This window comes from Alosa sapidissima, chromosome 1 (genome assembly GCF_018492685.1).
Source record: "Alosa sapidissima isolate fAloSap1 chromosome 1, fAloSap1.pri, whole genome shotgun sequence".
NCBI lineage: Eukaryota > Metazoa > Chordata > Actinopteri > Clupeiformes > Clupeidae > Alosa > Alosa sapidissima.
Window position 1 is genome coordinate 34,047,517 of NC_055957.1, and position 26,428 is coordinate 34,073,944.

At 44.4% G+C, this 26,428-nt stretch overlaps 1 protein-coding gene across 3 annotated transcripts in view; it reads right to left on the reverse strand.

The window, feature by feature from the left end:
• The window catches only part of rgs12b (regulator of G protein signaling 12b), a 64,727-nt gene extending 38,597 nt beyond the window's left edge, over positions 1 to 26,130 (reverse strand). For all 3 annotated transcript variants that reach the window (XM_042101370.1, XM_042101361.1, XM_042101374.1), the window contains exons 1-3: positions 26,035 to 26,130; positions 22,225 to 24,580; positions 7,648 to 7,767 (exon numbers count right to left, since the gene is read on the reverse strand). In XM_042101370.1, coding sequence (XP_041957304.1) covers positions 7,648 to 7,767; positions 22,225 to 24,408 — 2,304 coding nt within the window. In that variant the 5' untranslated portion in view covers positions 24,409 to 24,580; positions 26,035 to 26,130. The remainder of the gene's footprint in view (positions 1 to 7,647; positions 7,768 to 22,224; positions 24,581 to 26,034) is intronic.
• Between the last annotated feature and the right edge of the window lie 298 nt (positions 26,131 to 26,428).

A 26,428-nucleotide genomic window follows, 5' to 3' on the forward strand; every position in this document is an offset into this window, starting at 1 on the left:
CGCTATGTATGTGTGCGTGTGTATGTGTATGTGTGTGTGTGTGTGTGTGTGTGTGCGTGTGTGAGCGCGCGTGCATGCGGGGACAGAACACACACACACAGACACGCTGTTTGCTAGAGTGCGTGAGCCCTGACTTCTTACTGCCCGTCACTGTCGCTATCGCTGTGAGCTCCCCTTCGCCTATCTCTCTCTCTCCCTCTCCCTTCCTCCCTCTCTCCCTTCCTCCCTCCCTCTCCCACCCCTTCTCTACGTAATTCCTATTCCGCCCACAGAGCGAGGGGCTGAGGAGGAGATGCACACACACGCTCGCTGCTGAGTGTGTGTGTGTGTGTGTGAGTGGGTGTGTGTGTGTGGGTGTGTGTTACATATACTGGGCATGAAGAGCAGAACACACACATCCCTATAGATGTGCTGCTGTATGCAATAAGCAAGTGTAGAGCCCAGTACACATGCTTTTCCAACTGATACAAAGCACCTGTTTGAAGTGTTTGAAAAATAGATTTAAAACAATTTGACAATTTTGTGGTTGTGTGTGTGTTCATGTTTCTACACCATATGGTACTTCTGATGTCTGTGAGTGTGTGTGCACATGTTTGTACGTGTGAGTGATGTGATTGCGTACATAAGTGGTGTATGCTGGTATCTGGGTGGTAGACCTAGGCCAAGGCTTGACTGGTGTCTAGGACTGGTGAGATATGAGGGTGCTGCATTCTTGAACAAGCCTCAACACAGCATCTGAGGCAACCTGTCTGTTCTCAACATACATGCACTGGAACTCTCCCATCTACAAACTTATCCTAGGCCATCAGCTGTACAGCTACATAACAACCTACCCCCCACCACCACCACACCACCACACACACACCTCACCACGTTAAATCACTGCCTCGTGTTCAGCCATGTGTCGACCAAGACAAGACGCATACCAGTGTACAGTTACGAACTTGCAAAGAATACGATAGACAAGTACTGACAAAGATCACTGTTGCTCTATTTCCAATGGTGTGAGTGTGTGTGTTGTCCAACAGCATCCCTAGGATAAAATGATATCCACCATTTAGATTATAAATGCATAATGAACAGTGTGTGGTCTGTTTATGCTTGTCTCTGGGGCATGAAGGAAATAGTGACTTCTAGGAAAAGCGCGGTAACTCCTGGACCTTGACTATGATGTGTCAGCTCGGGACCAAAGGGTCTTATCAGGCAGCCTCCGTCAGACAGACACACACAAGCACAGACACAAACAGGCACAGACACACACACGCACAGACACACACATGCACAGACACACACATGCACAGACACACACATGCACAGACACACACGCACAGACACACACACGCACAGACACACACACGCACAGACACACACTAGCACAGAGACACACATGAACAGAGACACACTAGCACAGACACACACACGCACAGACACACACACGCACAGACACACACATGCACAGACACCAGTGTTGCGCGGGTTTGGTCACAAGCGGCCCGCGGTCACCCGATATTTTAATCAACCCGACCGCAACTCGGACCGCGAATATTAATTAGGACAAAATTATACCCGACCCGCTTATTTACAAAATGTGTGCTTTTGGTTATAGCCTGCATGCAGTGTGACAGTAGGCCATTTCTGTAAAACAAACTAATTTATTTGCGAAACTTTATGCAGTAGAACTACACGCAGTAGGCATGCAGGACATAATGTTTGCGCAGGAGAGAGAATGAGAATAAGAGCGCAAGCACGCACGCAACCACCAAGGATTAGAACACTAGGATAAGATTTGAAGGCCATGGACATACATCTTTCTTTCGAAAACAGAAATGGTGAGGCAAGGTATAGGCAAGAGAGATACATTGCTGGTCATAACGTTAGCGTAAGAACTGGTTTATAATGCTGAATCAAGCACAAAGCTTGACACATCCACTGTTTAAAGTCACAAACACAACGAACTAAGGTAACTTTTATGCATGCGCAAACCTATACATACTGGTAGATAAGGCTGTGTAGTCTGTGCCATAACATTTATTCCTGCAGGCTGCCCGTTTTGGCTGTCATACTTTTAAATGGCTTCGCAAGAAGTAGGCCTAGACCATAACTTGTACTACTGTCATCTTCTTTAACAACTTTTCCCAATATTTCCCATAGCCTATATCGCTTTTCCTGAAGGGGTGTCTTTATTATTTTAACTCGCGTCTTGCTTCTTTCCTGTTGACGCTGAGTATTGATGCTTTACTGTATTGATGCTAGCCTTCTCGTGATATTTTAAGTAGGCCTATTTGTAGAAAATATATATTTAATTAATTTTAACTGACTCGCCCGCAAATGACCCGAATATCATTAAAATATTTTGTTTATGACTCATAACCGCGGGTGACCGCTTAATAACGGGCATAAACACTGACAGACACACACATGCACAGACACACACATGCACAGACACACACATGCACAGACACACACACGCACATACACACATGCACAGAGACACACATGCACAGACACACACACATACATACAAATACAGAGCGAGAGAGAGAGTGAGAGAGAGAGAGAGAGAGAGCGAGAGAGAGAGTGAGAGAGAGAGAGAGAGACAAAGAATGAAAGAGTCAGACTGTTTCAATACAGACATCACAAGACCAGGCATGGAGCCTACTGTGTTCCAGTATAGTCAGACATCGCCTCAATACACACTCAAACACCCACCACAATCTTCACAGATCTCAACACAGCAGACAACCAAGACATTCAAGCAAACCCTGAAAATACTGCCATGAGGTGTGTGTGTGTGTGTATGTGTGTGTATGTGTGTGTGTGTGTGTGTGTGTGTGTGTGTGTGTGTGTGTGTGTATTGCAAGCATAAGGACACCATTTAGAGAGAGACTGCCATTTCCGCAAGTTCTTGGGGCTGCACTGTGACAAAACCATGCAGTTGTATTTGTTAATTGAAAAAACCTATTCTGATGAGCTAGATAGAATGGCAAAAGAGCTACAGTCTGAAATTGATGACACCTGGATTGAGTGAATGCCCCTACAAATGACCAGCTGGCTCATAGAAAAATGACCTGACTACATGGCCGAATATTCCGTATTGTAAACTCACTTCAGTTGTTATGATGAATGGATGGATGGATGGATGGATGGATGGATGGGTTTCTTTTCTCCATTGTCCCCAAACCGGAGGTGGCCGCCATGCTGAGGTACCACTGACCCCTCTTCATACGTCACACAGATCTCTCCCTCTCCACAGTGCATGTCCATCCAGAGCCATGAAGAGATGCCACACATGGACCTCTACAGCCGTTTTTCCAACAGAGAACCTGTTCTTGAACCGGTTCCGTTCAAAGTTTTTGGAACGTCGGTACTGTGCCTCGAACCAGCATCAGTTTCCACCTGTTTTGACAGGCACCACTAATACTGCGTCATTTAAGGAGGGCACAAAGTGTCATCAAAATAGTACCGCCTGACCAAAACCTCCAGCTTCTGTTGAAATTCAGTAGATAGGAAAAAGTAATCTAATTTGAGCAACTTAAATGCCCCATGCTGTAGCCTACATGCACAACAATGGCAATGCTTGTTATTTTTAGTCACATACTATAGTCTTATCTAATTAGGCTACAGAAAAAGAGTTTTGGTGCCACAAGTTCTCTACAAGGCCTGTCACAACGGAATGTGGAAACTGCATTCCATTTGGTCCAGGTGTTTTGTTAGTTTAGTTGTACTTTTTTACCTTCCCTTTCAAGCTAGTGGTCACTGCTGCACCAGCCTTTTACAGGGGGGGGGGGGGGGGGTTACCTCTTAAAATGAAATCTTTTATTTCTATTCATTTTCATTATCTAAACTGAAAATGTATCTACCTACCCTTGTTTAGATGTTACATACTTAGTGCAAATGAACTGCCCAGAAAAGATGTGTTTACGAGATGGGCTGTATTGATCTCAACAAAAAAAAGAAAACTACAAACTATCAATATTGAACTCACACACACACACACACATACACACACTCAAACTATCAAGACATACACATCAACGGAAAAAGGCCTAGACACTCAAAAGGGTCTTTCAAATGACGGCTCTTCATGATGCCGTTGAGTGAGAAGGAGGCATCTAACAGCAACATAACTGTTGGCTGTGTCATCCCAAACTGAGACAGGACGGTGTGTGTTAGGGTGGGGTGGAGTGGAGGAGTGTGTAGATGTGTGTGTGCAGGCACAACTCATGATGTCTGGGAGGGAACATGTGTTGAGCCAGCTCTGATGTCTATGAGTGTGCTTGCTGCTGTGTTTTTGTATAGGAACAAATTATGTTTTCAACAAATATAACCCGATGGTTATGGATTTCTTGTCCTGTTCATTTCACAACAATTAGAGTGTCTGTTTTTGTGCCAGTGTGTGTGTGTGTGTCTGTGTGTGTGCATATGAAAGCATCTCACCAGAGGGCAATAATTAGTGCATGCATTTGTGTGTGTGTATGAGTATGTATGTGTGTGTGTGTGTGTGTGTGTGTGTGTGTGTGTGTGTGTGTGCCAACTAATTTCTCCTCAGATCTCATTAGTACCAAACACACAAGAATGTTCTCTCTCTCTCTCTCTCTCTCTCTCTCTCTCTCTCTCTCTTTCAAACACACACACACACACAGGCACTAATTAACCCCCTTCAACACCACACACACACACAGGACCACCACACTCTAATTACTTGCCTACTTGAACACAAACCCATCTCTGTTCCCACAACACTGGCACCATTACCACACATGCCACACCACAGAAAAGGGCTCAAGCGCGCGGAAGGTGAAAGTAGGGGACAGGGCAGAGCTTTGGGCCTGAGCCACATGACGAGGGAGAGGGAGGGAAGCCACTGGGAGCTGCGGGCAGACTGGGTCAGTAGTCTATCTGCCCAACAGGCACAGCTCCGACAAATAAGGGAGTCCCCATCAATGTCACGGACAGTCACTTTGGCTAAAAGCATCGGCTACATGAGTTTACAGTGCCCTCTGTGTTTGGATATCTGTTCATATGTAGTGTACAGTATAGTGTCCTTGGAGTTTTGCTATTTTTTATTTAATTGTCCTGGGCATCTTGAAATGAAATGTATTATTATCATTTATTATAAGAATCAACTATAGCCACAGCCCAGGCATTCTTGTACATGCTGCAGAGGCTATTACCGTCCTCCTTTATGCTCAAATCATTATCACCCATCTCTAGCCTCCACTCCCTGGAGGGCCTTTTCTAACTTTATCGCATTCCTCAGGCAGACTAGAGAGAAAATACTTTCCCAGGCCGTAAACAAGAAAGAGATCCGGTCATTACTGCTATCTATCCCGACTCTGGGATGGGGATACAGACACAGAGATACACCACGCTGCTGCCTCAACAACACTGGGATGGGGACACAGACACAGAGATACAGCACGCTGCTGCTGCCTCAACAACACTGCTTTCAAATTCATGTTTTCTTTGTTTGTTTGTTTTCTTTTGCGCTAACCTGACAGAATGCATGCAATCTGTATAGCATACAAAATGAAGACCTCCCTGCTGAGATGTCAGTTTAATAATAATATAATAATATGTTTATTTTATACAGCGCCTTTCTCAAACCCTAGGTCGCTGTACATAGTAGGAAGGCAAGGAAACACAATAACAAACAAACAAACAAAACAATACAACAAAGACAAGCTATCTTGTATGGAGCTATGTGTTGGGTGTGGAGGAGAGGTGATCATTAAACAAGAGGTCTTGAGATGTGGTTAAAGGAGAACTCGGGCGACCAACAGCACCAACAGTACTCGGTGACCTCGAGAAACAGAGATCTATGTGAAAAATCTCCTTTAAGTAGTTCATACAGTCTTTTTCACTCTGAGGGCCACGTACAGCACCAGTCGTATTAGCCAAGAACTCTTTATTACTGTGTCTCTACATGTAGAACATTATAAACCTGAATTGAATACCACACTAATGAGAACCTAAATTATAGTAAGTTAAAAATATATTTAACTTTGATAGTAGTAATGAAGGTTTAAAATAAGTAAGGGATAATGTTTAGAACGTCGGTCATTATTGGGAAAATAAGTCCCTTCAGGGTGGAACAAGACCCCTCCGCTGCGCGTCGGGGTCCGGTTCGCCCTTTCGGGACTTATTTTCCCAATAATGACCGGCGTTCTATACATTATCCCGCTTATTACACGGCTACTTGCCAAACGAAACAATAAACTCTCCACGATGTGACTCTTTAGCCTACATAGCCTAGGCTATAGCCTATTTGTTACCGTTTCGTCGTGGCTTTTGGTGAGAAACAAATAGTTCGCAACAGCACACGCTGAACTTGAATCAAAGATTCTTTAGAACACAGCTGATCAACCGTCTACTTTCACTTTTGAATGAAGTTCCGGTCCTTGCGCAGTAATATCAAAGACGTAAATTAGAAGCACAAAGCCCATTTTCCTTGACAGCGGTCTGTAATACTTAGCAACGGTCTGTTATTGAGAATTAGCAGACCACCGAACGTTGGGAAGGCCCATTGAAGTGAATGGAGCATTCTGCAGCACTCTGAAGAGCCGTGTAATAATGTGTTTTAGAATGATACACAGCACATCCCCCCAGAGTCCACTCACCATGGAAGAAGCCTGTCAGCCAAGGATTAACAAGGACAAAATGTCAACACATTTTTCACATGTCCACTTTTTTGCACCAAAGGTAAAATCATATGATTTCCACAAAATAATAATAATATATTGTACATTAAAATTGCATTTCAAATTTGGACCTCTAAAGAATGTCACTTCCCTTTTCAGTGTTTCCCATACATTGACTTATTTGTGGCGGCCCATCACAATATCAACATTGACCACCACACAGTGATTTTCCAGGTTGTACTATTTCAATTGGATGGAATTCTTTCATTGTAGAGCTATGTGCACCTTTGGAAAGCCTCTCCTTGTTTCTCTGTCTGTCAACGAACCTACTGTACATGCATGTTTAAAGACAACATTAACAATCCTGCAAGGCATAGAAGACAACTAGAAGGCTAAATTGTGCTTAAATATGGTTAGCATCATAACCCCGCTGCGCTAATTTGTTAAAAACATTTGCATTCAAATTAATTCTGCAAACCTACCACCACAAATAGAATTCAATTCTGTGTGAAACACTGCTTTTCCTTTTTCCTTCTTGGTGTTTCACAGCTAAGGAATAATCACAATGTCAAGTGCTCCAACCCCTCTTCTCTATGTTCCCCTCATCATCTTTTGCTGGCGGGGTCACATGTGAGCTTAACGTGAGACCCCCGTGAGCAGCACGTCATCGCCATGACGAGCAGCAGCACATCTGCCGCCTAAAATTAGAGCCACGTGTGGTCCTAGCATCATCAGCTGCAGTCACACAGCACACAGATCCATCACATTCTGGGGCTTATACAATATCTGGGTTGTCATACACTGATAGGTTTACTGTCTGCTAGTGAGTTAGCCAGAATTGTGTTGAACTTGTGTGCATTCAGCCCAATTCCCATATTTCATCCACATTTTAAAAAATGCAAGTTCTATTGTGCATTATAAAAAAAAACCCTATTACAGATGCAACCCATCTTCATGTTGGTAAACACTATTCGTGGAAGCTTTGCAGGTGCTACATGTACCTTACCTCTAGGTCATCCAGGGAGCGGGCCAGACTGAGGCGTTTGGAGCGGCCGAACGAGCGACGGCCTCCTGAACGCTGGGGCAGAGGGGGGAACCCTAGGGACAAGCCCCGGAACCTTCCGCCCTGAAAGAGAGAGAGTTATATTATTACACAAATAAACACAAATCTTCTTTGCTTAAATGCCTTACACTTTGTATGCCTACAGCTTTGTAGGCAGACTTGCATACAGAGTTCTGTTTAAGCCATGTTTAAGCCATAAGCCAAGCAAGAGTGTGGTTGGCTGTGGTTGACTGTGATTGGCCAGTGGGCACCAGGCCAGAGACAGAGTCATTCTACAACAGCAACCACAAGAACAGCAGCAACACAACCATATTAAAATAACCCACTGATCCAAGGCATCATCCCCTAAGCTTGCGGTTTCCAAAGGTTATTGCAGGCTCCATCCTCAGTTCCTAGCTGCAGCGCATTTCTTATTACGGCAGGGGGGGTATCCCTTCAGCCATTCACCACGGCCTTCTGCATGGCTGCAGCAGTGGAAAATGGACATCGCGTTGCACTATTTGCCCTCTTAGGCAATATAATGTAATCGAATAGAGGAATCGAGTAATGACGAGAAAGAAAAGGAATTTGCTCCAGATGACTTGAATAGCTCTTTTTGGAAAGACCTCATCATCATTATGAACAGGGTGTGTTGGGGAAAGGCAATACAAGCTGTGATTGTGATACATCTTTGAACTTTGATGCTATATCATATTCATGCTACATTAAAGCTACATTAACACACACAAACAGGTGAGCAGTGTGACGATTCTTCTGCAGTGATTTTGGAGGGGGACATTAGGCTGTCTATCCACCGGTTGGCTCATTATCATACAATCCATTGTTGATTATTTATGGCAGGGGTCTCAAACACCCGGCCCAATTCCGGCCCGCGACGTATGTCAAAATAATAACGTAATCCGGCCCTTGAGACTTTTTAATTGCGCCAAACAACGATACTGATTAAAATAGACGATAGTTCCAAGTACGGTGACAAATCTCATTTGTACTCTGCTCCACTATGTGCTAGACATCCAGAGCTTCATTCAAACCCAAAATCGCTGCGCAAAGTTTTCAGGAAATAGCCTACTTGTATTACACGCGAGAAACACAAAGACGTGCATTTGTAATGACGCGGAAGCGATGCAGGCCATAGTGTTGCATAAATTGAAGCAGAAATTAAGCAGAAATAGGTCTACACCAAATGTTGAAAAACGTTTACGTGGGATGAAGTCTTAGGTAGGCTATGTTATTCACCTATTCTAAATCTGAAGGAGAATATCCTTTTGGAGATTATGATCGATCGTCTATTGAATGGAGGTGCGTCTGCGTGTATACGACGGTGTCCACTAAGCATACCATGCTTATTTCGACCCTCTCCCCAACATAGCTTGGAGGTTGCAGTGGTAATCGTGATGATAGTGTCCGTAATGGACGTGGTACAGACAGCAGGGCTAGTAGAAATAGGGCTCTAAACTACAAAGTCACCCGCAATATGATGCAAACTTCTGGGTACTCAGATTACCCGCGATAGGAACTGATTTGACCAGAATACTTTATTGTAGGCCTTGTGGTTTAGAAACCATATACATCTTATGGCGGCCTTACATTGTACGATTTTGGTCTGTTTTCACAGCATGGCAAGATGTTTTCCTTTCTCTTGTCGAGGTGTTGCGAAGATCCCTGGTTCAAGTCGTAGGCCTACTCTGCAGTTCCCCTGGCTAGTCTCCCGCTGGTAACTCAACACTCATCTCCGAGTTCACGTTTCCCTTCCGCCAGTATAACAACTAATTCAACATATTCCACAACTCACTTTCCTTCAGTGACTCAGACTCTTTCATACTTTTACATTTTGTTTAAATATCATTTCATTTTCGATTGTATGGAGGGACAATGATTATTTAAGTTGTGTATGAATATTTTTGTTTAATTTAAACTATCACAATATATGATTTGAAACGTATAAAACGTGTTTGTGTTGTTTGATTTGAGTGATAGTTTCGCTGTAAAGGTGGTTACATTTGAATTGGCAGCTAAATACTGCCTGGCACCCCAGAGATAATTTAATCTCTAAATTTAAAATAAAAGATTCAGATTAGTCACGTTACAACATGAAATATAGCATCAATCAACTTATGTCCCATCTTTCTCCATACCAGCTGATACATTTTGGCCATAAACTATATATTTTCTAAAATCATATACCCTCTAGAGGAAATATAACACCATCTAAGTCATTTCCTATCTTCCTCCATGCCATGCACAATACATTGCCCTCTATTCTGTAAAGGCGAAGCTAGTGTAAAGTGGATACATTTTGGCCTATACTGTCCAGGGAAAACAGATTAAACACCCTAAACTATATATTTTCTAAAAGCATATACCCTGTAGATGAGAGATAATACCAGTTAAGACATGTATTATCTTCCTCTATGCCTTGGACAATAAATTGTTTGTTTGTCAAATGTTGCAATTAGTTTTGGGTCAGACCTTACTTTGCTATTAGCTATACATAATGACATTATGCCCTGTTTGCCCATGTTAACAAACAATTTAAAAAAAAACTTTATACATTTTCTGTTTGTATGATGTAAGTAATCAACTCAGTAATTTTCATGGTGATATGTGAAGGTTATTTGCATGAGAAATATATTGTATATGTGCAGGAATAGGGTATATTTAGGTCTTTTTCTAAACGTTCCCCTATTGGGATTCTTCAGGGCTTTTTTTCCCCTTACTCAGGACATATTGAGGATACAAAATCAGTTAAAGTTTTCTTCTGTTGCAATTTTTTCAACGTTGACCCCTATTTTGGCTTAAAATGACTGGACTATACACCTGAGAAGTTCACCAAGAGCCGCAAATGCTGGCCTCAGAGAGGGCATGTGCACACACTCCCACACACTTAGAAGTTCACATTAACCAGCCTCTTATCAAGTCAAAGGCACGTTTTGATTGGAAATCTTAAGAGGTCCTTTGCTTTCATGTCAGACTCCTCGGTGATATGTAGCAATTGCACTCGTTTTTGTTGTTGTTGTTGTTGTTGTTGTCAATAGTATTCAGCAATTAGTTACTAATTAGTTACACAATGGATACCACACATCACTCAGTGGCAAGGCATCTACTGGGTGTCCATTTACTGATGAGAAGCGTTTATGATGAGAAGCTGTATTTTTGAAGGCAGCCTAATGAAGTACGGTGAGTGAATTGAGGTTTTCCTTTTATGGGACTACAGAGGACCAGCTGACCGATGGCGGAGAGACAAAAGACTGGGTGGAGAGATGCCGACTGTCGCAGAGTGCAATCAAATGGTCGCTGCTGTTGCCAGGAAACAAGAGAAAACTCAAATGCCCCCCTGTCCTGAGTTGTCATTAGCTACATGATGATCAGACATGTGTGGGTGTGTGTGTGTGCACAAAAGAACACACACACACACACACACACACACACACACACACACAAATGCCCAAGTCTATACATTACACCCCCCCATATCTTCGTTCTCTTCAAATCCATACATTTGAATACATTCATGTAAAACATACCATCACACACAACTTGGGGCTGTATTTACATTTCAATGGTGGGTTTTAAGCTAAACAGTTTAAGCAGCACAGCCAGACAGGGAAAAAAACAAAACAAACAACACTATTCAAAGAAATGAGCAGCCTTGTAAACATATGACAGACACTAGACTAGTGTCTAAATGCCTGATAAAATACATTTCCAAGAGGCTTGGGATCTGTCTGTGAATACGTGTTCACAGTGTCATATTGAATAGTGTTCCTAGAAATTACATCCACTGCCCATATTAAAATAAATAAATAATACAATAAAATAAAATAAGACACAAACATTTTGGATGATATAGATGATTCATTTATTTAGACTTAAATTTAAGCTGATTGCCAGATTATCACGCTATTCAAGTGTTATGCGTACCTTCCTTTTGGTACCAATAGACTCTTTCTGCAAATCCAGATGTGGTCTTGTATTAGCAATTTGTGATGCTGGACCATATCAGATGACAATACATAAAGCTATTCTGTGAGATAAGTTTGTACTGTTGATGAGACTACTTGTCAGTTCAATAACATTTCCAGAACATAACACGTTTGTTTATCTCTCGGTCTGGCAGCAGAGGAGCTAGATCGTAAGATATCAGATGCTATCTCCACATTTGACGGGGATAAAGACCGCAAAATTGAAAGAATCTGTAACTTTGACTGCAAATGTTATGGAAGAAGAAAGGAAAACTCTCTCCTTGTTACACGTTCGTGTAGTCACAAACTTTCTCCAGAGGTTATGTACAACATACGCTTGGATTCTCTGGCTGCCGAAAGAGAGTGGCAGGACATGCGAATAATTGGGCATCTCAAACAAACAGACGTACTTCAGAGATGACAACATCAACCAAAAAGCTCCCGAAAAAAAGAAAGTGTGCCCGGAACACCTTTCTGTTTCTTATGGGGTAAGTTATCTACTTTGCGTTTTGTGTCCATTCAAAATAACATGGTTTGCAAACGTGATCTCATGTTTGTTTTAGACTACTTTATCCATTGCTACTAGCTGGTTCTGTAACCCATTACAAATAGTTTCGATGGGTCATTAGCATCATATGACGACTAGTTTCGATGGGCAATTAATTTGAATAATGTGTGAATGTCTTGTATTGACTGATGGCAGGTACCTGGTGCCTTGTCATTGTCTGTGATTATGTGTGTGTGATTATGTTTATATTGTCATGTTTATAAGAGGTTTAATGTACACTGTGGGTCTACAGAGCGCTGCAATTTCAAATCTTGTATACATCCTGTTTTTTTGTAATAAAATCATTTTCATTTCAACAAAGTATCCTCTAATTCATCAACCATCAAATAACACACATAGTAACTGCAATGGTTAACCATGGTTCAGACCACTACAACACACTCTGCACTGCAGGCTGACAGATCAGTGACCGTGACAGGGGGGAGGGTTGATCTTAATGTCATGCAAATGAGGACCATTGTGTTCCCCTCCCATGGATTCAGGGAGAAAGTAGCCAATCTTTGCTAGCTGATTTCTCAGCTTGTAGCTTTGAGATGTGTATACTTTAAAATGGCTACAACTTCTTCCAATGTTATCGGATTTCCATGTGTAAGACATTGTTAGAAAGCTTAAAACCTATATATATATATAATAACTCAAAATGCCTCAAAACACACTTGCGACCCTCAATTCCACGCCTGGTCACATATTATAATAGCAGCTTGAAATTGTCATCATGCCAAAAATAGTGGTTATTGATATACTACAAAAACACAAAGTACTGCCATCATCTTGACATTGTTGTCTTGACACTCAGGAACTGATTCCATGTTTACGTCAACCTTTTACTGTCAATGACGTCAATGGGTGGCATAGTCGAAAGCCAGGGGTGATGACAATGATGCGGTGATGACATGGCAATGACACAGCGATGACACGGAGATGGAGTATTCTGCACCAGAGAACCTCCGACTGCCAGTGATAAAATGCAATACGTTACGGAGGAATAATAAAGAACGTGTGACAAACGTCATTGCCTGTTCTCTTTGAATTTCCATCGTAAAGTGGCCTAATAGTCGAGTTTTTGGAGATTAGCCGAAACGTCTGCTAAATACAATAACAATAACTAGCAGAATCAATTAATAAAGATGCCTGCGATTGACGCAACATAGCCTAACAATGTTAAATGATAATGGGTAAAACTTTATTTGGGTCAGTATATAAGTCCAGTAGAGGTGATGTAGTAGGGCTGGGCAAAAATGTATTTAAATCGAAAATCAAGGTTTTTATTCAAATCGATTTGTTTTATAAAAAAACGATTTTCTTTTTAAATTCGATCACTGAAAAATTTCTCTAAATGATCAGGCATAGGCTATGTCCAATGTCTCTAAATGATCAGGCATAGGCTATGTCCAATGTCTCTAAACTTCACCCAGCTGCTGATGGGCAGCAAACATACTGTAAGCAGGATCTGATGCCAAACGTAATGGCACTCATTAGTGAGGTCATCCATAAGCTTAGAAGGGAATATCAGGGACCGCTCCCGTGATTACGCTGTTTTTCCCACTGTGAGTGGTCATGAATGTGTGAAAAACATGGATGCCACAACAAAGGTCAAAGCATGCAAACGCTCACTTATCTTAAATAGACAACTGTATTTGCTTAAAGATATGGTGTAAGACGCTTGTGAAAGAAGGATATGCAGATTTCAATAAAAATCGATTAAAATCGTAAATCGTGTTTTTAGGTGAAAAAATCTGAGATTTTTGTTTTCTTAGGCCATATCGCCCAGCCCTATGATGTGGCCTATTTCAAAGTTCAAAAGCATTTGTGAAACTGGCTACCTACTACCAGATGGCCTGAGTCCCTTCCAGCGTAGGCTTGGCTACACTATATGGCCGAATTACAGCTGTGGGGATGTCTTTTACCAACCCCGCCCCTACTCGTGTCATATTGGTTTAATATGCAAACAAGAACGAGACGTGTCCTGGGGAGTTTCAGTTTGTATACTTGAAATATGGATGATATCAAGCGCGTAAAAGATGCCTGGATATTTTGTGTAGTCTATTAATACTCTTTCGCATGGTGCTCGTTGTAAATGATAGGGGGGGGGTAGTAATATTCAAATTTCCCCAACTGTGACATTACAATAGGGGAGACATCTGAATGGCATGAAAGCGCATGATTACATCTCTCAACTAACCAACAAAATCTCAATGCACGATTTTGTTTTGCACTTGGAGTGTTTGTAGAAATATCAGAGACCCAAATGGAAGTACAAAAGCACAGAAAAAGTGAAAAAGTGAGTTTTGGATAATATGGCCCCTTTAAGATGCTGAGAAATTCTCATTCTTTTGGTGAATTCTTGATTTAAAATCATCATCAGCCAGCAGTGTCATTTCGGCAGTGTCCATCCCTGCACAGCACACTGCTGGCCGTGACACACAAGGCAATGGTCAGTGATCTAGAGCCAACTCTCCTACTGCCCTTCTCTTCTTTTTCATCACTGCCCAACTCCTATCTGCCCAGGGTAGGGTGGTGGCTGGTTCGCAGCAGGCATGTTGCCTTATCTGACCACAGCAAGCCATCTTTCCTGTTTACTCCGTGCTGTAGCACATCAGTCCCCAGAGACCACAGACCAAACTAGGACGCTTACTGAATAAATGAGACATTTCCTGCAGGGGACTAGGGATGTTAACCGGTAGCCGTTTAACCGGTGGTTGACCGAATCAACGCTGACCAGTTAAAATGTTCTGCCGCCGGTTAAAAAAAAAAAAAAAAACACTATTTTTAAAGCTCCCGAATGCCAGCCAGCGTCTGTTATTACACTGTGCACGTATTATTGGTGTTGTATTGTATGGGGCGATATGATCACTCAGTATCTAAAAATGATAAATGTGAGCATGAGCCGTCCCACGGCGGAATTTATTAAGCGCAACCACAGCACAGAGCCATGGCTCTGCCGCAGCAGAGCTCACGTAGCCATTCCGAAAACAGTTTATACCGGTTACTATAGTGACTATTTGTACGCCTTACATGACAGGTCCTGTCTGCGCAGCTAAGAAAAACTTCACTGCTTGTTAGTGGCTGCGTGTTGACTAACTTAGCATATGCCTACTTGTTATGACCGCCGCAAGCGAAGCGGTCATATAATGATTGTCAAAGTTTTTTTTTTTTTTTTTCCCCGTCATCTACTTCCTGAATTTTTGGTCAACGATACCCGGGACACCGAAACACCGATGCACATGAAATTTGGTGGGTATGTAGCCCCCTTAGACTTTTACGGAAAAATTACTACCTACTATTAATAAATAACTACCTGAACCTTGGCACCGAGGATAATGAATCTTTTATGGTATGTTGGTCTCAAGGGCCCACATCAACCTGGCGCATAATCACTCATTTGTGATTTGCACCCCCCCAGTAAAAAATGAAAATGCAATATTATTCTGCTTTAATCGCCCCTATCTTCAGTTAAGATGTTCAGAACTGCACCAAATGTTATGTGTATGATTGACCTGGTATTCTCTGGGGGTATGCCAAGTTTCGTAGAATTTCATCCATGGGGGGTCTAAAACAAATTAGGTTATGTGTACATTTAGTAGATGGCGGTGCACACATATACACATGCACACACACACAGGCACCCACATACTATCAGTATTAGAACGGCCGATACATAATTACAAATTCAGTAGGATTAAAAGAAAGCCAAATATTCATCATCACCATCATCATGGCTGCATTTCCAGTATTGGCGATAAGTAGTCGTTTGTCCACTAGATGGCGCATCGTTGCAGTGAAACGTAATTTTGTTGGAAGTTAAAAGTGGGTTGGAAAAACAATGGACGCTTCCTACAAGGACTGTAGTTTACCGCAGAGAACGTCTAATAAGGATAGGACGATGTTCACATGAAATGTAATTCCCATTTCTTCTTGAAGCCGAAATAAATCTGAGGATGTTTATCGGACATGCTTGGTTTTTACTGCAGGTATGTTAATCTTATAATATCAATAAGGACCTAGGTAATGTTACTGTTAGCGTTGGTTGAGTGATGGAGGCCAATTTGATTGATTGCATTTGTAGAAAACTATAAATGCAGTTATACCAAGCAAATTGATAGCAGCACTGTAATTGTATCTTTCGACTGTCATTTGTTGCACGTGCTACAAAAATCATTTTGTGCAATGGAAGATTTACCAACGTTACACCGGTCTGATACAGTTTTGCCTATGCGTGAGACTGAGACGCCTGTTTATTTGTTTTAAGTGTGTGCAGTGCAGGGTGTGAGAGGGGAATCGATGTGCTTTGATTCCAGCTTGGTAGTTGTAGTCTGTGAAATTAAAAAGCATGTGTGTGTGAAGTATCCAAACAATGACACCTTAATTTCATTATGGCTGCTTTAGCAACACACCTTAAGCTACTGTGTAGCAGGTCCCATTTAGAAGTGGCTACTTCATTCGCGCTTTCCTTGACTCATGGAGCTGCGTGAATTTTATTACAACTTTTCGCCACGATATGGCAGTTTAAGTCTGCTTGATACTGTAAGGCATAAGCCATTGGTTTCCAAAGGAGATTTTATTTGTGTCGCCAGCATAGCCTATTGACAATTTATGTTGTAAATAGGCCTACCTTATAAGCCTACCTGTAGCTTAGGGAAGCTAACAGCTTTCTATTAGGATCTAGTTTGTTAGTTACAGTTTTGTCATAACTCCCTGATGCATTTTTGCATTTAAAATAGCCAGAGCGTTGATATCTCAATCGGAAAATTAAACAATATCGGGTGCCTATGGACTAGGCTGGGTGAACCCAGCCTGATCTGCCCGCTATTTATTTTTTGATTTCTTAAAAGATTGAGCTTGGTCTGGTGAAAGCCAGACTAGCCATGGACCTCAGTTACACAATGCAATGGAACATGAATCAGCCTATATTTGCACGAACAATAACAGACAACAGCTCTTCAACTTTGGCCCGTTAAAATGTGTATGAACAGTCTAGCGACACATTTCATCAAGGCCCATTTGGACATGTCAGTTATTTGCACCACTGGTTAGATGTAAAACAGCATTTCGTTTCAGACTACTGTTACTTAATTTGTGCATTAACAATAACGTTTCAGACTACTGTTACTTAATTTGTGCATTAACAATAACGTATCACATGAACTAAAGATGACTGAAATCTTATGTAGAAGAAGAAACATTCACAAAAAATCCATCCATCCAAAAATGACCTTTGTTTTTGATAGCTGTTGAAAACGGCATGGAACTGACAGAGATGTTTTTGTTTATAAATAAATAAATAAATAAATAAAATTATGCTGATACCTTTTGTTTTTCCCAAATACAATGTAGCCTACAGGTGTAAGTGACCTTTCATCAATCCAGTTGCAATGGATGAACTGTGATGAACTGCCCCTACTTGTGATTGTTTAGAGATTTTAAAGGTTTTATAACAATGCTACATCTTCTTTGGCTATTCTACAATCTATTCACCTTTTCAACACCAGTAAGCTACTTTCTGTGCAGCCGCACACACACACTCAGGCATGCCAAACAAGCATACACAGAGTAAAAGATGGAGACAAATTGAAGTGTGATTTATTTTCGCGGAACGGATGTACAGGACTGAGCGGCGGTCTAGTTGTGTTTTATTATTCATCTGTACTTAAATGGCATGACGACAGGAACTTATTGCAAAGGATTTTGTGCAGCACGCTACAGAGGCTGTTGGCAATCAGTACGTTTTTTTTACGAAGACGTTTGTTAATATACTTTCCTGTAACACCACCAAATGTAGCGTTCTCTGTTTGTGACTTTGTAACGTGAGCTTTTTATAGCGCGAGCTCAGTGCCGCGTTGCATGGAAGGTCGACGTTGTGCGTAATGTGTGCCTGTGCGCGCAGGGAAAGCAATTATTTTTCTCCCCAAAACAAAACCCTTATTCCGCCACAAGTAGTAGACAATGAATGGGAAAAATGTATAATACAAAGGGCACGAACTAACATTGTGTGACAGGAGCCTAACCATTCTAAAATGGGGGGATAAAACAGGCAGAGAAAGACGCGCGACAGGACACGGGGCCTACAGCGGACATTCATTCTCTTCCTCCATCTTGTGGTTCCTTCGATCTGGGTTTGTGTGTGTGTGTGTGTGTGTGTGTGTGTGTGTGTGTGTGTGTGTGGTGTGTGTGTGTGTGTGTGTGTGTTGTGTGTGTGTTGTGTGTGCGTGCGTGTGCATGTGTGTGTGTGCGTGTGTGTACTGTATGCAACATCCTCCACTACCACTTCAGTGCTTCTGCTTAAAAGCTTCTGCATCTTAAAAAGGTGGATATCAGTGCAGCTTGTTGTCCATGGCAACAAACATGTCCACTGCAATTCCCTTTCTCACATACGCACATCGCACACACACACACGCGCGCGCGCACACACTCCCTTTCTTGATTTGTACTGACTGTGTGTGTGTGTGTGTCTACTGCTGCCTCTGCTCCACTTTAAAAGGTGTAGGGTGAACGATGGGCTCAGAGCTCCTTCACTTGCACTGCCATACTTGACCATGACGAGCAGCCCAATGGTGATCCATGAGCAGATGGCGGCCACACTGCCATCTCTATTCTGTGGCACCATGTGATGAGCTTCTCTCTTTTGGACACAAAACTGTCTTCTTGATCACATTCATCTAATCTTTCCTAACGATCCGCTAGCTGTCTGCCCCATAAGCAGGCCGTCAAAAAAACGCCTAGGCTCCGAGATCTGTACACAAAAACAATTGCTACCAACAAGGGTTGGCAACCACTCAAAGGCAAAATAAAGTGTTTCAACCAATAACCGATGAGATGGGAGATTAGGAGAGTTTTAATTGCACGGGAGGGAGGGGGAGCTAGCTCTCTGTTTTGTTTGAACATCAACAGAAGTGACGTATCCCCGCTATCGCTGATACAACCTTTAACTGCTTGGCTCATATAACCTCTATCTACGTATCTATCTATCTATCTATCTATCTATCTATCTATCTGTTCATCTATCTATCTGTCCATCTATCTATCTGACCGTCTGTCTGTCTGTCTGTTTATATATGTGTTTGTTTGTTTAACAGGCTGGTTGCTGTGTAAATATAGATTGTTTTGGGTGTGCCCTTTGAGCAGCTCTTCTACCCTGTAAGTCATCATATTACACATCCTTTTCTGAAAATAATTTACTGGCTTGGCAGATAAAAGCTATAGGGCTAATTAGTTCTTCACTGGGAATGTTCTTCTAACTAATAAACTCTCACCACTCAAGACTGCAATGTGAGGAAACATTGCCACCTAGTGCTTACTTTGTGAAGTGCACTTCACTCCCTTACGTGGGAGAACAGTCCTTTCCCAGTTATTGTCTCCTGCTTAGTTTAGAGTCATGGCAAAGGCCCATGGTGGCTCTCCACTCATTCGCAAAGGTCATTCGCAAAGGTCAAAGTACACTTTTCAAAAACAAGTTACAGATACAAAACAAACAAATAGAAAGCCTGCAAAATACTCACAGCATATCTCCCCAAGTAGGCTACATCAAGAGTCTCCAATTCCTTACCTAACAATATACCAGCTGACAAAGGCCCGACATGGCTGAGCAGACACACAGTTCAGGCTAATACAAGGAGGCATTTACAGGGTGACCATGGCGACAGGGAGTACTCAGGCACCTTGACCGCAGACGGACATCGAGGCCACTCTAACGCCCCCGACACACACATACACACACATCCATTTTACAGCTGCTGTGCCCTGAATGGTGCGTTCTCTCTTGACCAGTGACAGATGAGACAGACAAAACCACAGAGCTGCGTTGCCACGTACTCCCTGTGTAATGTGGACATGTAGCCTACTACTATGATAACATTTCAGCTGGAAACCAGGCAGCCCTGTGAATGACATTGTTTTTGCCTCCAGTGGCGCTTTTGTCTTCCTGCGGACTCCAACTTCCTCATATTGTGTCTTAATTTTGCTGAGCTTACGCCACCGCCCCCGCCCCCAAAACACACACACACACACACCACCACAACTACACACACACACACACACACACACACACCCACACACACCACTCCCAGAGGACCGCTGGCTGTCCATCTGGAGTCATAGCCTGACATACAGACGACAAGCTCAAGGCTCCACAGTATTGGCAAAGCACATCAACCTACGCAGTCAGACAAAATGGACAACAAAGGTGGCCAGAGTCAACAAAGGTGGCCATAATGAAGCTTATGGTCTGAATTCTTTCAGATGAGTTGTAGCAGAGGTAACCAATCGTATCTGTTCAAGTCACTTTTGGTGTTTAGCCTATTACCTAATTTTCTCTCAGGAAATACCCTTGTTGAAGAGGTTTTGAAGAGGTGGTCATCCTCAAATAAGCTAGTTAAATATTGTTCAAGCACTTTTTTTATCATTCAATAATAAACTCTATTACGTTTTTTCACACAATGAGTCATGCAAAAGCTATTTTGGGAGGAAGTTTGAGAAATGCGCAACAGTTAAAATCATTTGCACCACATCAAAGCTTTATGTTAAAGACCAGAAACAATATTTGGACTTTTGAGTGAATGTCCAAACACAGATCTGTGTGCAGCCAAAAATCAACACCCCTCTCAGCACCAGGCAAGTTTCTAAGCTGAGGATGTGTGTATGCATACTATGGCTGGAGAGCTGACAGGTTCGCTGCATCTCAATGTCTTCCCTCACAAACATCCACACTTTGATGCCTGATCCTGCTAAGTTCATGAGGGCTCAGGGCTGTCCCAGTGTGAAATTGTGAAGTGTGTGAGGGCTTGCTCACACCCTTTCTGTGCTTTTTCCATAAGTTGCCATTTATGCAGACTTTACCCAAGGGAATTACCAACAACTTGTGGCATTGTGACGTGAAACACAGGGTTACCCAAACGGAGGCTGGAAGCTTGGAAAAAAAGAAACAACTGTCATAAACCTGTTTGCACATTTCTGATGTTGTCAAATCAGCGTCATGACATGGCCATCCCATTCCTGTTAGTAGCATTTTGAACCCTTACAGTCTCTCAAACTCAATCACTTATCAACAGATGTCAGTTACGTCTTTGAGGGTTCAGGGCTGAGACCTTAGGGGGGACATGGAGATTTAGCCATAGCCTTGCTCCCGTCCTGATCAACCCTGCCAGCACCCGGGCTTCTCCCGTCCTGATCAACCCTGCCAGCACCCGGGCTGCTCCCGTCCTGATCAACCCTGCCAGCACCCGGGCTGCTCCCGTCCTGATCAACCCTGCCAGCACCCGGGCTGCTCCCGTCCTGATCAACCCTGCCAGCACCCGGGCTGCTCCCGTCCCCACTGCCTCTGCTCTGTCTGAGGGGCTCTAATTCACTGCATGTCACTGACTTCAGTCCACAACAGGCTGCGATATGACATTTGGGTGCTGAATGATATCAGTGGAGGGAACAGGACAAATAAACTTAATTAAGGTTAATCTGATCTAAAAAAAAAAAATACAAAAAAAGGAAAAAAAAAACCTTCAACAGGTCTACAAGCAGAAAATGACCAGAGTAGAAAAGTGTTTTTTTCCGAACACCTGTAGCAGCCATTTTGTCTTGATAATTTTTCACTGCTGCGGTGCGATAAGGAGCCTACCCTGAGTTTGAATCTTCTCATCTGTGAGTCAGTTTTAGCATGTCCCCTCCAAGGGCTCTCCAGCAGCCCACTGCAGATCTGTTTTTCACTGCTTCAGAATTAACTAAGAAACGGAGTTTAGTTTAACCATTTACGCCTTACTCGCTATGTATAAATACATGGGCATGAAAATGGCATCCTACACCTTTACATTTGTCTCAGTTACAAACTCCATTAGTAGAAGAAATCACATCCACACATTTCACAACTGAGCTTGTAGGACTTCAGAAACTACACCATCCTCATGCAGTGGGAATATTTCTGTGCACTGAGCCTAAGCTTCCTTCTGCTCTCAAGCACTCAGATGTGAAAAGAAAGTCAAACAGACAGCAGGCCGGCTTTCTTACCTTCTTCTCCGCTCCGTCTTTGCCCCTGGCTCCGTTCTGGTGTTCGCGGAGCCCCTTGTCTGTGCCGAACAGCTTCTTGGCCCACTCGTCCTTCTGCGTGGTCAGCCGGTGGGGCTGCGCGGTGGCGGCGGCCACTATCTCCCCGGGCGCCCGGTAGCGGTCGGCCGGAATCTTGTTCATGGGAGGCGGCAGAGTGCTGCAGTTGGCGCTGGACCAGCCGTCGGTGGACTCGGCGTACGACTCCTGGTCGCTGCTGTGACCGTGCTGCTGTCTCCAGTCCCGCAGGACGTGCACCGGCAGCCAGCGCTGGCTCCCCGATGCCCCAGAACCACCACCGCTCCCACCACCACCTCCTCCTCCTCCTCCTCCTCCTCCTCCTGCTGTTCCTGCTGCTCCTGCCGCTGCAGCCCCTGCTGCTCCGGCCGCTGCTTTCTTGGAGTAGTGCGAGCGGGAGGGATGGCCCTGGAGCTCCATCCTGGACGAGACGCTGAGGTGTCTGGTGGAGAGGGGCGGCGCGTCAGCGAGGTCTGACAGGGGCTCGTGCCGGTAGCCGTTCCTGTGAGCGGCGGGGGGCGGGGGCGGGGGAGGGCCGCGTGCTGGCTGGGGGAACTCCCAGGGCCCGGAGGGGGCGTGTCGGCCAGGGGCGTTGCCCCCCAGGTCCACCAGCAGCACACGGTTGCTCTTCTCCTCGGGCAGGAAGTTGCCGATGCCGCTGTCGCTGTTGCTGCTGGTGCTGTTGTTCTGCTGCGCGTCCATGTCGCCCGCCGCGGCGGCGGCAGCAGCGGCCGCATTAGCGGCGGCCGCAGCCCCACCGGCGCCGTTGTCCAGGAAGGCCCGCGCGCGCACGCCCTCGATGGACTCGCCCATGTCGCGGTAGAGCACCGACACAAACTGAAGCAAAGGCTGGGAGGTGGGGGGAAACTCCAGGCAGCCGCCCGTGTCCGGGTCGGGCGTGCAGTCGAAGCCAAAGCGCCGGGCGACGCTCTGGTGGACCTTGTGGTGGCACAGCTCGGGGTCCACCAGGAACACGTGGCAGGAGGTGCGCAGCTCGGCCTCGTCCGCCTCCTCGCGCCGTCGATACTCCTCCGTGGCCTGCATGGTGACCAGGCCGAAGAAGCGCCGGTCGTCAGGGCACACGGCGCTGAAGGCCAGCTTCTCGGCCGGGTAGGTGGCCAGCACGTGGCCACGCTCGCTGCGCAGGCGCACACAGTCCAGCATGACCTGCAGCAGCACCAGCGAGTGCACCTTCTGCTCGGCGCGCAGGCGCCGCATGCAGCCGCGGATAGCCTGCAGGCTGTCACTCTCCAGGCTGCCGCCGGCCGACGCCAGCTCGATGGAGCCCAGGTAGCCCACCACCATGCCCACGTTCAGGATGCCGTCTCCGTCCCCACCACCGGCGGGTGAGTCGGGAAGGATCGCGGGGGCTGGCGGCTCCACCTCGAACACGTCCAGGAAGACAGAGTCGTCGGCCTGCAGCACCTTGGCCAGCTCATCCTCAGACAGCAAGTCCGGCTGGCTGCGGTGCCTGCGGGTACTGGGGTAGGGGAAGGCGTCCGACTCGGACAGAGGGTGACGGGGTTTGCCTTTGGGCTTGGCGGCCGAGGACGAAACGGCTGCCGCTCTCTCCGAGCTGCTGGACGAGTGGCTCGAGCAGGCGCCCTCGAAGATCATGCTGAAAATGCCCCCTGACTGCATCTCCGCCACCACGCGCTCCGCCCGGTTGATCCCCAGAGTCTTCGAGTCCACCTTAGGCCGTGTGGTCCAAGCACCCCTGGGGTCTTGGTAAGCAAGCTCCTCGTCACTGGAGCAAGAGTCAACATGCTGGTGGTGATAGTGAGGGTGATGTGCATGAGAGTGATTGTGATGGTGGTGGTGGTGGCGCTGGTGGGTCTCTGCCACTACCAGGTGCAGGACTCCAGTGCACCGGCCAATGAGCTTCACCACGTCCTCATGTGAGGCCTTAGAAACGTTGATGTCATTGACACTGAGGATTTGGTCTCCAGCACGCAAGCCCATATAGTCTGCAGGGCTGCCTTTCAGGACGCAGTTGAGCACACAAGGTGACTGGCCCGACAGTGTGAAGCCATAGCCCGTGCGGCCTCGCGCCACCTCCACCCCACGCACTCGTGTAACAGGCTGAGAGCTCGCCCCGCGCCGTTTCCCCATATCCTGTTGCCTGAACATGGTCTCTTTTTGCCCCCTTTCTTCTCTCTTTTTTTCACTCCACTGACGAGAGCTTCACAAATGCGGAGCAGAGGAACTAAATGTAACGCCTGGTCGATACCATCGCCCTCTGTGCCAACGCTGCCCCACTACGGCACAAGCATGCTGGTGTCAACTCAGTTTCACAGGGCACCTTTGGTAGAAAGAGAGGGGAGGGGGGCATAATTGGGGACGCAGTAGTACAGCGAAAACAGGAATGACAGAAAATAACTTAAAAATAACATCAATTTGACAAAAGGCAGAAGTAACATCTACATTATTTTCATATTTAATGTAATATTATGACTGATAACGAACGCTAGCAGCGCTTTACCGGTCGGTTAGGATAATCAAATGATTTTACGTGGATAAAAGGTAGCCTAAAGCTAATAAAAAAATCTGAACCAAAACAAAACATAAACATTGATTAAAGGTCGGTGATTGAATACCGGATGCAGATGGAAGCTTACTAGCAGTAGAACTGACTCACAGGTCAAATTTGAGCATACAGTCTGAGAACTTCAACATCAATTATGCAAAACACGTTTTCTTTATGTAAACCAGTAACTAGCTATTAGGTTAGTAACTTTCTTTCTTTTTTGTTCACAAACTGGGCAAGGTTGATTTCATTAAAGTTCTTTGGCGAAATACATTAATTTCCACATTAGCTCTATCTAGCAAACAATAGCTACATCAGATGGAAGCTGAGTGATGTCTGACTGGCTCCCTTTTAGGATTTGATTGTCCAAACATTGTGTATCTATTGCACGAGTTAAGTAGAAACTTTATCTCATGCGAATTTGGAAACTTTTCCTCTCAAATGCGTTAGTTGAAATTCGTGCAAAGAAAATTCATCCACTCCTGCTTGACATTCCTATCCCGCCTTCATTTTCCCCATTGTAGGAATGTGTACGCGTCAACCTGTGTAACCATGACATCCAAATGTCAACTAACTTTTTGCTTGTCCTATTGGTGCATATTGTTGTCACTCCTAGTGGTCAACCCCCTCAACTAATGACCAAGTTAGTCTGAGAATTGAAGTAAAGTCGTATGATATTCCACAGGTGTTGCACGTACTTTACAAAAGCATTCATAACTTTACATGTCTCGTGTCTGCAAAGCAAAATACAGACAGAGGAAAGACTGCAAATATAGGTCCTTGATACTCCTCACATTTTCACCTGTTAGGCTTTTGTTTTTCGACCCTGCCAAACAGCTGGCCAGCGAGTAACGGTATTGTTGCAGTTGTCATAGCTGCTAATGGGATAGACCGAACACTAGCATGCAGTAGATATTAACACCATGGGTTGGTTTTCGGGTGAAAAAGCTTACAATGGATTATGTTAAATGCGATTAACTACAACGACCAGAGTTGCAGCACGACATATAACCAAATTCATGTTTATAGACATAAGGCTTCGATCGCAAAAGCTAGCCAACATAGCAGTTAAGTGACTGAAACTTAACCCATAGCGTTTTATCCAAGACATTCCGTAGGGATCCCTTTTCGAGAGACATAATCTTTAACATCAAACAATGTATAGTTTGTCAACGTATTCAAAATGCAGAATAACTCAGATACAGAGTTTTGTGACACATCAGCCTTACCGGATGCTCCCTGGTGCAGGATCGCAACTCCTCACATCTCCTTATGGATAGCCGCTATCTTAGCTAAACAAAAGAAAGCTAAGGAGCCCGTCCTGGGATAGTACGCGTGTGCGTGCGTGCGCGCGTGTGCGGGGCAGTGCTTAAGTCACAAGGAAATCAATAAACATTGTTGCATTTTCTCCCTATGATTTGTGTTTTCCGTGAGAAAGAGTAGTTCAAGGATGTAACATTTATGCCAACTAAAAAAAATAAAATAAAAACATGGGACACTTTGACTCCACCTCCATTTCATCCTAAATTGAAATGATCATATAGGCTACAATTGGTCACATTTGCAGCGATGGACATTTATATTTAGGCTAAAACAAATAGGCAAATCCTGATTTTGAATCCT